Here is a 16,071-nt window from a genome sequence, read left to right on the forward strand (position 1 = left end):
CACGTATGATGTCCCTCAATTTCTTTTTACCCCTCCAGTTTCTTATGCCTACCTTGCCTATTTGATTTATGTTAAGAGTCGCAGTATTCAAGTGCCAAGGAGTCAAGAAGTCAAGAAGTCAAATCAAATATGCCAATCCCTTCCCTACCCCTCTTCGCCGCAGCGGAGCAGCATGCGCGCCAGAATCCCGAGAAGATCGCGGTCATTGACACCACGAAACAACAATCTTTCACGTTCGTTCAATTGCTGGCCGACGCAGCAGCGTTAAGGAAGCGCATAATTGAGCAATTGGGATTAACGGACGACTTGGAAGAGCGACGCATTGCGTTCTTAGTCCCGAATGGATATGACTACGTCGCTACGCAATGGGCCGTGTGGGCGGCAGGAGGTGTCTGCGTTCCACTTTGTAGGTTGAAACCATGAAGCGCAATGCGAAACACTTGTATTCAATACTGACATCTGCTAGGCATCAGCCACCCAGTGAAAGAACTGCTATACACCATCGGAGATTCGGACCCCTCATTGATTATCGTGCATCCGGAGTTCGAGAAGATCGCACCCTCGCTGCGCGAAGGCTACACCACCGATATACCATTCATAGGGCTGGAGCCATTCTCTCGAAATGAGACCCCGACTTTACCATCTTTCTCCCCGCCGTTTGCGCTCACGCGCCGCGCCCTGATGATCTATACCTCCGGAACCACATCAAACCCCAAAGGCTGCGTGACAACACATGAGAACATCACCTTCCAAGCGAGTTGTCTGGTTAAAGCCTGGGAGTACAAACCCTCAGACCATCTTATCCACGTGCTGCCACTCCACCACGTCCACGGCATCATCAATGGCCTAGCTGCCAGTTTCCTAAGTGGTGCGACAGTGGAGATGCATCCGAAGTTTGACCCGAAGGTAATCTGGGGCCGGTGGCAGGACCACAGCTCCTCGACCCTGTTCATGGCCGTGCCGACCATTTACTCCCGTCTGAATGACTACTTCGATGCTCATATCCGCGGCACGGAACAAGAAGATGCAGCGCGTGCCGGAGCTCGTGCTCTACGACTTGTCGTCAGTGGATCCGCGGCCCTCCCGACGCCCATTAAAGAAAAATTCGCCGAAATCACTGGCCAGGTTCTATTGGAGCGGTATGGAATGACCGAGATCGGCATGGCGCTCAGTTGCGGGCTGGAAGTCCAAAAGCGAATCGACGGTAGTGTGGGGTGGCCGTTGCCCGGCGTGGAGGTACGACTGACCGATAAAGAAACCGGTCGGATTGTGGACGGAGTGGATGAGGACGGCATGATCGAGGTCAAGGGCGGGAATGTCTTCCGCGAGTACTGGCGGAAACCGGAAGCCACGGCCTCGGAGTTCACGGCGGATGGATGGTTCAAGACGGGTGATGTGGCTAAACGCGATCCAAGCGGTGCATACTTCATCCAAGGCCGTGCTTCTGTTGACCTGATCAAATCCGGTGGATATAAGATTTCGGCGTTGGAAGTTGAGCGCAAGATGCTGGCCATTCATGCGATTCAGGAAGTTGCAGTGGTCGGGTTGACCGATCAAGAATGGGGACAGCGAGTCGCTGCAGTCGTCAAGTTCCGAGAAGGGGTATGTTTGCGTTGTGTCCAGGGAAACTGTTCTATTTGCATGGCTAACACTGATACAGACTGCACCGATGGAACTTCCTACTCTACGGGCTGAGCTCAAGAATGAGATGGCTCCTTATAAGATCCCAACCGTTCTGAAGGTTGTGGATGGGATCGAGCGCAATGCTATGGGCAAGGTGAATAAGAAGGTCATTGTACAAAAGTACTGGCCGGATAAGGCATGAGCTGGTGAAGGGGAGATATTCAAGTCAATTAGCGAACATACACTCTACTGTAGATTGAACATAGACATGAGAAAGCGAATATACCAAACAATATAGATCATATCCCTCTTCAAAGTGATCCTAACAGTATAGACACATTAATCATCATTTCAGCCTAAAATTTCTATAGATCCCTAGTTAAAATAAGGACTCTATACTTCAGCACCTGAAAACACGCAATATCTATGCCGCTCGCCGATCTTCTGGTGGAATCCGATCTCGTCATCTCAACCCCAATATTGCTCATTCCCTTCTTATTTCCCCTATATCAATGATCTTATTCGCTGTCTCCATGGGAAAATGTTTTATTGCGGGGATAATGGATGATGTGCTTCATGTTATATATTTCTCATATCCCCCCCTCTCCATATATCATAGCTCTAATTCAACCCTCAATTCAAGACAATTTGCCTGTAAGTCACTATGACTACATCAGAAAAGCACGATGTGCGTATTGGCACCGAGAGCGATGCCAGTGCTTCAAGTATCAAGGGCATCAACGAGAAGGCCTTGTTACGGAAACTGGACTACCGTCTTTTACCACCACTCACGTTACTCTATTTACTCTCATTTTTGGATCGCAGCAATGTGGGAAATGCCCGTCTAGAAGGAATGACAACCGACATCAAGATGTGTATGTTTCGAGTGTTTTTATATTGATCCCAGGGCTAATTGGGAGATACATAGCAGGAAACCAGTACCTTACAGGTCTGACTCTGTACTTTATCGGCTATGTTCTTTTTGAGATTCCTTGCAATGTGAGCAATGCCTATTGATAATAGTACCCCTTGAAATGATCATACATATACTGAACAGCTGCATTCAGATCATCTTGAAAAAGACAACCCCGAGAATATGGCTCCCGACCCTCACGCTCGTCTGGGGAATAGTCGCTACACTCCTCGGAGTAGTACAGAACTACTCTGGATATCTGTCTTCACGATTCTTCCTGGGCGTTGCAGAGAGTGGACTGTTCCCCGGCGTGGTGTTTTACCTGTCTATGTGGTATAAGCGGAACGAGCAACATTATCGCGTGGCTCTGTTTTTCAGTGCTGCCTCACTGGCAGGTGCCTTTGGTGGAGTCCTGGCTTGGGTTGGTTCTCTTCTCCCGACAGATAAACACAGCTAATGATTCCCTAGGCAATTTCTCACATGAGAGGGGTGGGAAACTTGAATGGTTGGAGATGGATCTTCATCCTAGTACGTCCCGATCAACCATGTCATTCTGTTATGCACAAGCTTACGATCAATAGGAAGGGCTGTTGACTGTTGCTGTTTCGATCATCGCCTATTTCTGGGTATACAACTACCCCTCAACAGCGGAATTCCTATCAAAGGAGGAAAGGGAATTCATCCAATTTCGTCTGAAGAATGACAGCGATGCCACTCGGGATGAGGAATTCACCTGGTCGGCAGTACGAGACGCATTCAAGGACCCCAAAGTCTGGCTATACGGACTCGGATTCCACACGATGTCCTTGCCACTGTATACCTTATCACTCTTCCTTCCGACAATCATCAAAGAACTCGGGTACTCAGCCGCAAAAGCCCAGCTACTTTCCGTGCCGCCGTATGCAGTAGCATTCTTCTTGACTATCGGGGTTGCCATTGCATCCGAGAAGACTCGCAGCCGCGCCCCGTTTATCATGGGATCGTCTGCCATTGGATGCATCGGATACATTCTCCTGCTATCACAGCACCGTGCGGGCGTGTCTTATGTCGGAACTATCTTCGCTGCCGCAGGGATTTACCCAGCCGTGGCTATTGTTTTGTCTTGGCCTGCTAATAATGTGTCTGGCCAGACTAAACGTTGCATTGCCAATGCCATGCAGATCTCAATTGGGAATCTGGGTGCGGTGCTTGGAACACAGCTATACCGCAGTGAAAGTAGCCCGCGATACTTCCTGGGTCATGGGTTTGCTTTGGGATACCTGGTTGCCAACATTGTGGTCGTTGGGATCCTATGGGAGATTCTCCGACGGGAAAATGCTGAAAAGCAGCGTGTTAGGGAAGCCCAGGGATTGAGCCCGTTGATGGGAGATGTGGGTGATGCAGAGGGAGAGTTCCAAGGGGATAAGGATCCTCGTTGGGTATTCCAGACTTGAAAAGAAGGTCAGGCTCAGATGAATTCATGAAGTGTATTGCCAGAGTGGGTATATAAAAATGCAAACAGTCGCCAAGTCCGAAGTCCCAAGTCCCAAACCCCAGAAGATGCCAAAAATGGAAAAAAGAAAAGAAAAAGAAAAAGAGAAAAAATGCCAAACATGCCAAAAATGCCAAAATAAACCCGAAACCCCCCGAAATGACCCGACATACCCCGAAATACCCCAAATGACCCAAAACGGAAAACACGCAAAGCACGACACACACATAACACACATAACACATAACACATAACACACGTATATCACACATATAATATACACACATAGAAATATAGACATACACTAAACGGGACCGTCAAATGAAACGGAGATTCATCTAATCTATACAGCGGTTTATTCACGCTGCGTACGGAGTATCGAAAACATAACTTTTCAAACAGGAAAAACAAACGTCTCGCGTAATCCATGGCCCCTTTTCCCAGATGATTATAATGGCAAAAGAGTTTTATATTCATGGCGCCAAGACGAGAGCAAGGAGAGCCATGCGGCAGTAGAGGCCGTAGCGCATCTAGAAGGTAGTTAGTATATTGTTCAAGAAAAGCAGGGGGGAATTCAAAGCATACCTGGCGGAAGTAAGCAGCCCGTTGGTCGAAGTCGACTTCCTCAGAGATCTCGGCGTTGCGAGGGAGGGGGTGCATGACAACCATGTGGCTCTTGGCGTGCTTGAGCAGAGCGTTGTCGATGACAAAGGTGTTCTTGAGACGCTCGTACTCGGAGAGGTCGGTGAAGCGCTCCTTCTGCACACGGGTGGAGTACAGGATGTCAGAGCTGGCGACAATCTCGGGAGTCAGCTCCTCAGACTCGACAACCAGCTGGCCGGAAGCAATGATCTGCTGGCGGACATCCTCGGGGAGAGCGAGGGCCTTGGGGGCAACAAGCTGGATGCGGACATCGTAGAACTGGAGCAGCTTGATGAGGGAGTGCACGGGGCGGCCGAACTTGAGGTCACCAGTGAAGGTGATGGTCAAGCCGGTGACAGTGCCCAGCTCCTCGCGGATGGTGAACAAGTCCAGGAAGGCCTGGGTGGGGTGCTCAAGGGAGCCGTTGCCACCGTTGATGACGGGGACCTGGGAGTACTTGGCCGCGATCTCGGTACTGTTCGAGTTGGGGTGGCGCAAGACAACAGCGTCACCGTAGCAGCCGAGAGTGCGGATGGTGTCCTGGAGGGTCTCACCCTTCTGGGTAGAAGAGTGCTCAGTGGAGATGGGGATGGTACGTCCACCGAGGCGCTGCATGGCAGCGTCGAACGAGGCCGAGGTGCGGGTAGAGGGCTCGTAGAAGAGCGTGGTCAGGACACGGCCTTTCAGGAGGTCAAGAACACCGTGGCGCTGGACACCAAGACGCATCTCCTGCGCGATGGTGAACAGCAGGTGCAGGTCGGCGCGAGAGAACTGGTTCACAGAGAGGATGTGCTTTCCACGGAAAGGAGAGCGGGAAAGCATATCAGCCAGCGAGGGGGAGATCTGCGAGGAGGGGGCGTAGAGGGGAGGACCAAGTTCACCGACACTTGGCACAGCGCTGTCCAGGGCACGGAAGCGGCGGGGAGTGCCATTGATAGAGCCGTGCCTATCGAGGGAACTGTCAGGACGGGCCATGGGGGTCACGGGCTTCTGCACAGGCGAGGTGGGAACGATGCGGTGAGTGGACATGTCGGCACCCTTGATGGCATCCTTGGTGATTTCGCCGTCGAGGCAAGAGGTCTTGCCCTGGAAAACGACACGCTGAACGGAGCCACGCATCATCTTGCCGTTCAACGGAGACCAGGCGTGGGGGCTCTGGAAAACGTAGGGGCGGTCGACCTCGACCTCGAGTGAGCTGTCGACCTGGTCGTGCAGCTCAAAGATCTTCTTGGGGTTGTCATAGAGGCGAGTGGTGACGTCCTCGGTGGTCAGGCGGCCCTCTGCGACAGCAGTGAACAGTAGAGGAATGGACTCGGCGATACCGGACTCGGGGGTAGCCTCCTTGCCAGCGAGCTGGAAGGGAATGCTGCCGATGGAGAAGACATCGATGGTACTCATGTGATCCCAGAGAGCCTTCTGATCCTCGGCGGTGGGCAGGGAGCTGCAGGCCGGGTACTCCTCGCCGGTAAGGAAGAGGGAGTAGATGGAAACATCGCAGGTCACCTTCAGACCCTTCTCCTTGCTCAGAGCAATCAGGCTGATATCCTCCTTGGAGCTAACACTCATGACGTGAATGTTACGGCTGTGAAGGCTAGCCAACAACAGAATCGAGGCAAGATCAGTGCTCTTGGCATCAGTGATCAGAGGCTTGTTCGAGGGCCAAGAGCTGAAGTGGTTGGTGACAGTGGCCACTTTGTTGATGTTGCCCGACAGGTGGTTGAAGGGGACGAAGAGAGAGCCAACCTCACCAGTCATCTGGATGATCTGGTCCGAGTTGGTGGCAGTGGCAGCAACAGAGATGTTGAAGTCGCAGAGCGACTTGCCCTGGGCGTTCTGCTGGACAATCTTCAGGTCGCGGGAGGAGGTAACCGAGCTATCAACGCCGACCGGCATCACACGGATCATGCTGAAACCGCCTGCAATCGAGGCCTTGGCAACAGCCTCGAAATCCTTGGAACCCGCGGAAACCAGGTTCGGGACGAATGCAGCAATGTTGATCAGACCCGGAAGGACCACAGTTCGGTGGCTAGTCTGGTAGTCGGAAGGGATGATGTTCAGAGGGAAGTGGCGAGCAATAGCCTCGATCAGGATCTTCGCATTCTTGACGTTGGTGACCAGAGGAGTCTGGTAGTCAACAGCCATACGACGAGTACGGTAACCCTTGGACATGTAGTTGGCGGGGCGACGGAAGCGGTTGTTGGACGGCAAGTTGACGTACAGATCGATGAGGTTGTTGGACAAGTGCTGAGTGAGAGAGTACTCAGACTTCATGTCCTCCTCCTCGTGGTCCGGAAGATGCTCGAGGTACTTGACGGGCACACCGTTCTCCTTGAGGAAATCAGCGGTACCAGCAGTGGCGAACAGGTTGTAATCGAGATCGCGCAGCTTCTTGATCGAGGGCAGCATCTCGAGCTTCTCCTTGTAAGAACCAATGGAGAAGAGGATGTTGCGGCGCGGCAGACGGAATCCAGTGGACAACAGAGCCTTCAGGTAGGCCTCGTACTTGTCACGACCGAACGAAGCGACCTCACCAGTAGAGGCCATCTCAACACCCAGGACGGGGTCGGCACCGGACAGACGCGAGAACGAGAACTGGGGGACCTTGACACCGACGTAGTCCTTGGGTACGGACACAGGGGGGTACTCCTGGAATGGAGCTCCAATCATGGCCTTGGTGGCCATCTCGATCAGGTCGACACCCATGACCTTGGACACGAAGGGGAACGACCGCGAGGCACGGACGTTGCACTCAATGACCTTGATGTCATTATCCTTGGCAATGAACTGAATGTTGTAAGGACCAGTAACGTTCAGGGCATTACCAATCTTCCGGGTAGCCTCCTCAATGCGACGGACAGTCTCAGCGCTCAAATCCTGGGGAGGCAGGATGAGAGTAGCATCACCAGAGTGAACACCAGCGTTTTCAACGTGCTCTGAGATGAAGTGGCCAACCATAACACCGTTACGGGCAACAGCATCCATCTCAATCTCCTTGGCGTTCTCAATGTACTTGGTGATAACAACGGGGTGCTCACGGGAGACATCGACAGCCTGGTTCAAGTAGCTGGCCAGATCGTGCTCGGAGTAGACAGTGTTCATAGCAGCACCAGAGAGCACGTATGAGGGACGGACCAGCACGGGGTAGCCGACCTTGTCACAGAAATCGCGGGCCTCGTCAATGCTAGTCAGCTCCTTCCAAGCGGGCTGATCAACCTCGATACGATCCAACATGCGGGAGAACTTGTAACGGTTCTCAGCACCGTCAATCATCTCGGGGGAGGTACCAAGGATGTTGACATTGAGACGGTGAAGAGGCAGAGCGATGTTGTTAGGGGTCTGACCACCCATAGACATGATCACACCGCTGGAAGTCTCAAGCTGGTAGATGTCCAGAACAGTCTCCAGGTTGATGTTCTCGAAGTAAAGGCGGTCAGCCTCATCATAATCGGTACTGACAGTCTCCGGGTTGTAGTTGACCATGATCGTCTTGTGGCCCTGTTCGCGGAGCGTACGAATGGTACGCACGGAACACCAATCAAATTCGACCGAGGAACCGATACGGTAGACACCAGAACCCAGAACCATGATACCGTGATCGTCGAAAGACAGATCATGCTGGGAAGCATTGTAGGTAAGGTAGAGGTAGTTGGTCACGGCAGGGAACTCGGCGGCCACGGTGTCGATCTGCTTGACGATAGGAGTGATACCAGCCTCAACACGCATGCGGCGCACAGCAAGCTCGTTGGAGTCCAAGAACTTGGCGAGCTGGCGATCGGAGAAACCAAGCTGCTTGGCCTGGCGGATCATAGGCACAGGCACGGAGGTAGCATTGAAGGTGGACATAGACTTGCCGAAGTCGCTGAGGCCCTTAAGGCGGCTAAGGAACCACTTGTCAATGTTGGTGAGCTTCCAGATGTCATCAACAGTGTAACCGGCGGCCATGGCATTGGCAATGGCAAACAGACGCTGATCAGAGGGAGTCTGGAGCTCGCCCTTGATGGACATAAGGGCATCAGACTCGTTGAAACCAAGGTTGTGGAAATCAACCGAGCGAATAGCCTTCTGGATAGCTTCCTCGAAGGTTCGACCAATGCTCATAACCTCACCGACACTCTTCATGGAGGAACCAAGCTGAGTAGACACGCGAGTGAACTTCTTCAGATCCCAACGAGGGATCTTGACCACGCAGTAGTCAAGCGAGGGTTCGAAGCAAGCGCAAGTGGACTTGGTGACCGAGTTCTTAATCTCGTTCAGGGGGATACCAAGACCCAACTTGGCAGCAATGAAGGCAAGAGGGTATCCGGTAGCCTTGGAGGCCAGGGCGGAGGATCGAGACAGACGAGCGTTGACCTCAATGATGCAGTACTCCCTCGAGAAGGGGTTGAGGGCATACTGAATGTTACATTCACCGACAACGCCGAGGTGACGAATGACGTTGACTGCAGTGGTTCGCAGCATGTTGTAGTCCTCGTCCGAGAGGGTCTGGGAAGGAGCAACGACAATAGAGTCACCAGTGTGAATACCCAGGGGATCGAAGTTCTCCATGTTGCAGACAGTGATACAGTTATCCTGGGCATCACGGACAACCTCGTACTCAATCTCCTTCCAGCCCTTCATACTGCGCTCAATCAGCACCTGGGGACTGACGGCCAAAGCCTTGGTGCAGAGCTCCTTCAGCTGATCCATGTCCTCTGCGAAACCACTGCCCAGACCACCAAGAGCGTAGGCGGCACGAACAATGACGGGGAACCCGATTTCCTCGACAACACTCAGGGACTCCTCGAGGGTGGAAGCAGAAGCAGACTTAGCGCACTTCTCGTTGATGGAGTCCATGCTGCGCGCGAACAGCTCACGATCCTCGGTAGTAATGATAGTATCAATAGGGGTACCGAGAACCTTGACGCCGAGTTCTTCGAACTCATCCTTGAGCTGGATACCGACCGAAAGGGCAGTCTGGCCACCGAAAGTGACGTAGATGGCATCAGGACGCTCGTGCTTGATGACCTTGCGGACGAACTCGGCGTTGACGGGAAGGAAGTAAACCTTGTCAGCCAGGCCCTTGGAGGTCTGAATGGTGGCAATGTTGGGGTTGATCAAGATAGTGTAGATACCCTCTTCCTTCAAAGCCTTAATGGCTTGACTGCCAGAGTAATCGAACTCTCCAGCCTGACCAATGCTGAGACCACCAGAACCAAGAACCAGAACCTTCTTGACCGAGACTCTGGGGGCAGCCAGGACATTCTCAGCCTTGGTGCCGCCGGGGAAAGAGACAGGCAGCTTGAGAGCCTCGGGGGAGGCGATGGTAGACTGGATGGTGTTGATGAACACATCGAACAGGTACTCGGTATCCCGGGGGCCGGGTGTGCTCTCGGGGTGGAATTGAACACTGAAGAAGGGGCGGCTGGTGTGACGAATACCCTCGTTACTGCCGTCATTGGCATTGACAAACAGCTCTTCCCATCCGTTCTGGAGGCTGCTGGCATCCACAGCGTAACCGTGGTTCTGAGAAGTGATGTGGCACTTGCCAGAGAGCATGCTTGTGCAGGGGATGTTGTGACCGCGGTTACCGAACTTCATCTTGGTAGTCTGAGCACCGACGGCGCGAGCAATCAACTGGTGACCCAGACAGATACCGAAGACGGGGGTACGGGCATCCTCGAACATCTTGGCCAAGTTCTTGGTGGTAACGGTCAGGGTCGCAGGGTCACCGGGACCGTTCGACACGAACAGACCGTCGAAATCCTTTCCAGCAAGGGTAGGGAAATCGTAGTCCCACGGCACAACCAGAACCTCCACACCGCGGGCAAGCAGACAACGCAGCTGGTTGTACTTCATACCGACATCCAAGCAGAGGACACGGACTGCACGGCCCGAGGGGTGTTTGAGGGCGACATCAGCGGGAGGTGTGAATAGGCGAGGTTCGCGGATAGAGACTGTAAGAAAATGTACTGTCAGAAACCAATTCCTAGTTTGCTTTTTTTAATATAGCTTGGCAGATAACTCACCCTCAGCAACAAGGTTCTTTGTGTTTGGGTCCACCCATTCGGTCTCCTCGAAGTATGACTTCCAGTCGGCACCGGCGGCACCAGCAACATCGGGGGTGGAGCCAGACTTTTGCAGCAGCATGCGACCCAGCATGCTACCGGTCTGACGAAGGCGCTTGGTCAAAGCACGGGTGTCGACACCGTGCATAGCCGGAATGCCCTCGGACTTGAGCCATTCGCCCAGGGAGGACTTAGCCAAGAAGTGCGAGAAGTCCTCACCGGCGTAGGATGCCACCACCAGGGCCGAAATGTGAATCTGACTAGACTCGAAGTGCTTAGGCAAGTCCTTCAGGAGCTCACACATCTGATCATGCGAAGGGACACCGTAGTTGCCCACAAGCGGGAAAGTGACGACCAGGATCTGGCCACGGTATGAGGGGTCGGTGATGGACTCGGGGTAACCGACCATACCAGTCTGGAAGACCAATTCACCCGAGACGCTCTTTTCAGCACCAAAGTTATAACCCTGGTAGACAGTGCCGTCTGCGAGTTCGAGGGCAGCCAACCGGTCTGAGCCACCCCGGACTGGGATGGCGGCCGGCTTGATCACTCCATTGACAGAATCCATGTTGGGCAGGGTCTCTGGGTAACCAACCACACTACCGAGGTGTGGGCTGGTAGGCAGAGCCGGATCTTCAAGGGAATTGGGAGACATAGTTGGTGTTGAGGGAGCAAGTCCTCTCGAGGACGATCTAGTGCGATCTAGTGCGAGCAGGTCACTCTAGTTCATCTGCGAAATTTGGATTGTTTGGCTTGCAAGAGGAAAAAAGGACCGCAAAAAGGAGTATGGATATAAAAATGAGAAAAAGAAAAAGAGTGCTGCAACCAGCTGTGGAGGAGGAAGAGAGGAAAGGCGAGTTCGGCAGAAAATATTTTCATGCAAAAAGCTTTTCCTTGGCCCCACTCTTTTTTCTGCTTTCGGTAATCCTTTTCACCGCAGAGATTTTCCGCTGCCCTGATTCCTATTATGGAATTATTATGCTATTGTATGACTCAATTTTTTATTATATGGTCAATTGATAACTAGGTAAGTTTTGGGGGGATTTCCAGATACTCTGTGTAAATCTGATCTTCTCTATATACATGTAGACGTTACTGCATATGATGCAATGCACGGGCAGTGGGCCGATAACGGATCATATATTGCTGTGGGCAGTGGGTATATACCTAGGTTTAGGTATACCATAAGTTATATCTGGAGTAGAATAGCATTAGATATATCAATTATAATTGATTGAGATATATTACTATCGTCTCATCTTAAAAGATAAATGTGTAGCACAAAGCTTGTCAACCCTTCTATGTTGCACTTGTGAGTCTTTCTGACCTATCGAGTACTGTTATATGTCGGCGTGCTGTATGTATATCCTAGGATTAATAGCCCAAAGAAAAAAACCATCGATATCCCTAGAGATTGAAGCATAGATATAACACCTAGTAGTTTATGTATTCAAAGACATAAATATACAAAGAATATCAACGTTATAGTCCTGGAAACTAGATAAGCTTGCAAGGGATGAACCGGGGTAATCAGCACAATGACGTGGGGGGTTGGCCATAGTGGGAGCTTAGATTTTCCAACACTAAAAAAAGATACATCTGGGAGATCTTTGGACTAAATTAAATCCCGCTCTGGCCTGGACTTTTGACTTTGAACTTCCTGCTCGTTTGCTTTGCTCTCTTCCTTTGTTTATCGCGTCTTCGCGTTCTATCTCCGCAATGATCTAACATCTCACAACCTCCCAAGAGACAACCTCGGTGATGCTGATCTAAATCTTGAAATTTCCTCGCCATGTTCGCCTCGCTGCTCCGTCCAAAGCGCCAGCGCGGGCAGATCGAGCAGTCCCCATTTTCGACCCCCTCCCCATGGTTTCGCGCGCACAACTCGCGACGCGTTCCCCGAGCCGATGAAAGCAGCGACGATGCGCCAGAGCTTCGTGAAATCGATGAAGAGGATATAGACCAGGACTGGGAGGAAGAGGAAGAGGATGGACCACTTGAGTCTACACCTTTACTGCCTATGTTCTCTGCGTCGCATTTGGGTACGCAGAGATCTTTGGGGTACAATGTAGCCGTTTCACAATTGACCAACATGATTAGATGCGCTACCCGTTTACAACATCACCCACGCCATCCGTCCCTTGATCGCCTCCCGTTGCGAAACCACCCTAACATGGGACCAATTACGCTCGCCGCAGGTCTCCCAATTCCTGATCAAGCCGATCCTGCAAAAGATCATGTCGGCCCACTTTTCGCGCGCGACCCTCTATGCACTGATGGCCAATTGTCTCCAATTCGAGAGAGAAATACACCTAAGCCCGGGGAATAGCGGGGCGAATCAAACACGGGCAATGGTCAGTGAGCTGTTAGCGATAAAGCTATTGCGGGAATACTCGACCCGAGAATTGATCGATGCGCTTTCCTACGAGTTCTACCCACTCCAGGGTCAGGATCACTCCACGGTGTTAGTCACTGGGGCCCAGCGGAAACGGGTGGTTGCTGCCCGTGTCTCATGCTTGGAGGTCGCTATCCGCGCCCAGGCCAAGCGGTTCTTGGCCCATCCTGTCGTGGTACAACAATTGGAGGCTATCTGGGCGGGAACTATTGTCTTTCACTCTGCCGCCGACAATCTCCATCGTTCCGGGAACATGAACCAAGGTGGGAACCTGGATTATGGAGCAACGATGGATCCCAATGGCGACATTGCAACTGAATCCAGCAATAAGACCCTTCGGCGATCAGTGACAATCTACAACCCCCGGGATGCATCTTTGTTCAAGTTATCGCGGCTGAGAGTGCCGCGCTACCGACAGTTTCTTTCCACGGTATCCTTTGCGGTGCTCTTGGGACTATTCCTGGCTGTTCTGGAACAGCGAAGCCGCAGGATCACATCCCTTGAGATTGTATTCTGGTTTTGGAGTGCCGGATTCATGCTTGATGAAGTTGTGGGGTTCAATGAACAAGGCTTCAGTCTTTATCTGATGAGCTTTTGGAATCTCTTCGACGTAGGGATTCTGCTATTGCTCTTCGCGTATTATTGCTTGAGGATATACGGTACATTCCTGACCTATCCCAGAAGTCAGTTTATCGCAGATCAAGCTGTAAGTTTCTCCGTCTGTGCTAAAGTTGTTCTATCCACGGTATATGCTAACTTATTTCAGTTCGATGTTCTTACGGCTACAGCTCCTTTGCTTTTTCCGAGGTTGTTTTCCATATTGGATCATTATCGCTACTTTTCTCAGCTCCTCATTGCTTTCCGAATAATGGCATCGGATCTGATCGCAGTTTTCGTACTCATCGTCATTTCTTGCTCTGGCTTCTTTGTCTCTTTCTTATACTTTGGAGACAACAAGTCCCCCAAAGTGGTGGCTTATGGTTTGTTCCAGATGCTGATGGGATTTACACCAACCGCATGGGCAATGTGGGATGAATACGACTTTTTAGGGAAAACGATCCTGACGGTCTTCCTATTCATCTGTCATTTCGTCGTCGTCACTATCTTGATCACGGTTCTGACCAATTCCTTCATGAGGATTGTCCAAAACGCAAATCAAGAACATCAGTTCTTGTTCGCTGTCAATACTATCTCGATGGTCAAGTCTGATGCCTTATTCTCCTACGTGGCGCCGACAAACGTCATTGCCTGGCTAGTGACACCATTCCGATACCTGATGCCGTTCCGCGAATTCATTCGGCTCAATCGGACCATCATCAAGATAACCCACTTACCCATACTCTTCACAATCTGCCTTTACGAGAAGACAATCCTCTGTTCCCGCGTTGTTCAGCCGATGGATCTGATTGAACCTGCCTCACAAGATGAGGCTCCAGCTCATGCGCAGAAATGGAAGCCTAGTCGATTCCGTGGTTTCAGCACCAGTGCATCAGTTTTTAGGCGAGAGCCCTCTGTGGCAACATACCAGAAAGATCGAGCGTTGGAGGAAGTGTTTCGACGCCCATACAGTGACGATCGAATCCGAGGGCCCCCGAGCACTGTGCATGAACGCCAGACCAATAACGTCATCAAGGACTGGATGCAGGAGATTGGCTCTGGGCCAGCCAATGGACCGGATGATGGGGATTCGCTGGTTGTGGACCATTGTGGGATGCGGCAACGACCCAAATTTCCATTCCGGGCTAGATTAGCAAAACAACCTAGAGATTTCACTGAAACAACCCGATCAGTTGCTTCGAATCCCGAGGACCGAACAAGCATTGCAAGCCCAGTCATCCGGCCTCGGCGTACAAGACCGTCTGTCTCGCCCAGTCAGAAACGACAACTCTCGCATCATACAGACATGGAGGGCGACGATGAGCTTACCAGTAACGATGGTGACTCTAATGATGACAAGCACTTGGCGCCAGGCTCCACAGGCGAAACAGCCGATTCTGTTGCAGGTGCAGACAAGCCCTCGCCCAAATTCTACAGCTCTCGCCCATCCACCGCAAGAATTATCTCGGGTCGCAACAGTCCTACGCGTCGCATCAGACATACGCGAAATGCTTCCGGGGTCACCATGTTGTACAATCCCGTTGGATCTCCAAATGAAGAGACAGAAGGCCGGGTCACGCCTACACGGCCAGATGCCGATTCTTCCGACGGAGAATCACCCCCTGTCGCCTCTACCTCGGTAGACCAGGGTACCATGAAGCGTCACATTCTCGACGTACCTCGTCCTCGGAATGCTCCGATTGGACTCAATCATATGTCCGTTCCCCAGATGGACAGCATCTACCTATCTGATCGCCCCACAGGCCCCCGGCCTCGATCATCCCTTCTCTTCGATCTTGGATCCGATCTTGGCGACAACAAGGCCGTGGCGGGTGGCTTTGCTGGTGCCCTTCCGTCTAGCTTCCAGACCCAACTAGGCTTTGCCCCACCCGTTATTCGTCGTGAAGCACCAACCCAAACCCAAGACATGCTTAGCAAGTTAGTTCTAGCTCGCATGAACAACATCGAAGAAGGATTCCGCGAGGTGATTAAAGAGTTCAAAGATTTCAAAGATCTCCGCCGCAGCGAATCCAGTCGCAGTCCAAGCCGACCCGATGAATCCCGGGGGGCTGCACGTGAGAAGAAGAAGCGTGACAAGAAAGACTCGAAGAAGAGGAGTATCAATTCACCCGGAAGCCGGGCTGGTAGTGGTGGAAGCCCATTCAAAGGAAACGGACCCAATGATGATACCCTGCCGTCTACCTAACTGTTCCATACGTTCTGTTTCTGCCTCCCGGTGGTAGCACCGTGTAAAAATTCCTGTAAATTGATCGGGTGGTTCTTTTACTTTGCGGATATCTGGTTTTGGCCTGGGGTGTTGTTTTTGATTTTGCGGATACCAGATACCATCTCATTCGGGGTACATAACGGTTTCAAGGTTCAATGT

At 51.9% G+C, this 16,071-nt stretch overlaps 4 protein-coding genes across 4 annotated transcripts; 3 read left to right on the plus strand and 1 right to left on the minus strand.

Annotated features, from left to right (window-relative positions):
- Positions 1 to 129: 129 nt before the first annotated feature.
- Positions 130 to 1,825, plus strand: N7525_006349 (acyl-CoA synthetase; the record flags this gene model as incomplete). The annotated part of the gene is made up of 3 exons (XM_002569121.2): positions 130 to 406; positions 467 to 1,602; positions 1,661 to 1,825. The coding sequence occupies 3 exons, from the start codon at positions 130 to 132 to the stop codon at positions 1,823 to 1,825; spliced, it is 1,578 nt and encodes a 525-aa protein (XP_002569167.1).
- Positions 1,826 to 2,287: 462 nt separating this feature from the next.
- N7525_006350 (uncharacterized protein) lies at positions 2,288 to 3,969 on the plus strand (the record flags this gene model as incomplete). The annotated part of the gene is made up of 5 exons (XM_002569120.1): positions 2,288 to 2,498; positions 2,552 to 2,622; positions 2,691 to 2,957; positions 3,005 to 3,064; positions 3,118 to 3,969. 5 exons carry the CDS (start codon positions 2,288 to 2,290, stop codon positions 3,967 to 3,969), a joined length of 1,461 nt encoding a protein of 486 aa, XP_002569166.1.
- Positions 3,970 to 4,434: 465 nt separating this feature from the next.
- On the minus strand, positions 4,435 to 11,348 carry N7525_006351 (bifunctional carbamoylphosphate synthetase/aspartate transcarbamylase; the record flags this gene model as incomplete). The annotated part of the gene is made up of 3 exons (XM_002569119.2): positions 4,435 to 4,537; positions 4,593 to 10,582; positions 10,655 to 11,348. 3 exons carry the CDS (start codon positions 11,346 to 11,348, stop codon positions 4,481 to 4,483), a joined length of 6,741 nt encoding a protein of 2,246 aa, XP_002569165.2. The 3' UTR covers positions 4,435 to 4,480.
- Positions 11,349 to 12,485: 1,137 nt separating this feature from the next.
- On the plus strand, positions 12,486 to 15,891 carry N7525_006352 (ion transporter; the record flags this gene model as incomplete). The annotated part of the gene is made up of 3 exons (XM_002569118.2): positions 12,486 to 12,735; positions 12,794 to 13,794; positions 13,855 to 15,891. 3 exons carry the CDS (start codon positions 12,486 to 12,488, stop codon positions 15,889 to 15,891), a joined length of 3,288 nt encoding a protein of 1,095 aa, XP_002569164.1.
- Positions 15,892 to 16,071: the final 180 nt, after the last annotated feature.

The sequence above is a fragment of the Penicillium rubens genome, assembly GCF_028828025.1.
Source record: "Penicillium rubens strain IBT 27055 chromosome Unknown utg000003l_segment0_segment0, whole genome shotgun sequence".
Taxonomy (NCBI): domain Eukaryota; kingdom Fungi; phylum Ascomycota; class Eurotiomycetes; order Eurotiales; family Aspergillaceae; genus Penicillium; species Penicillium rubens.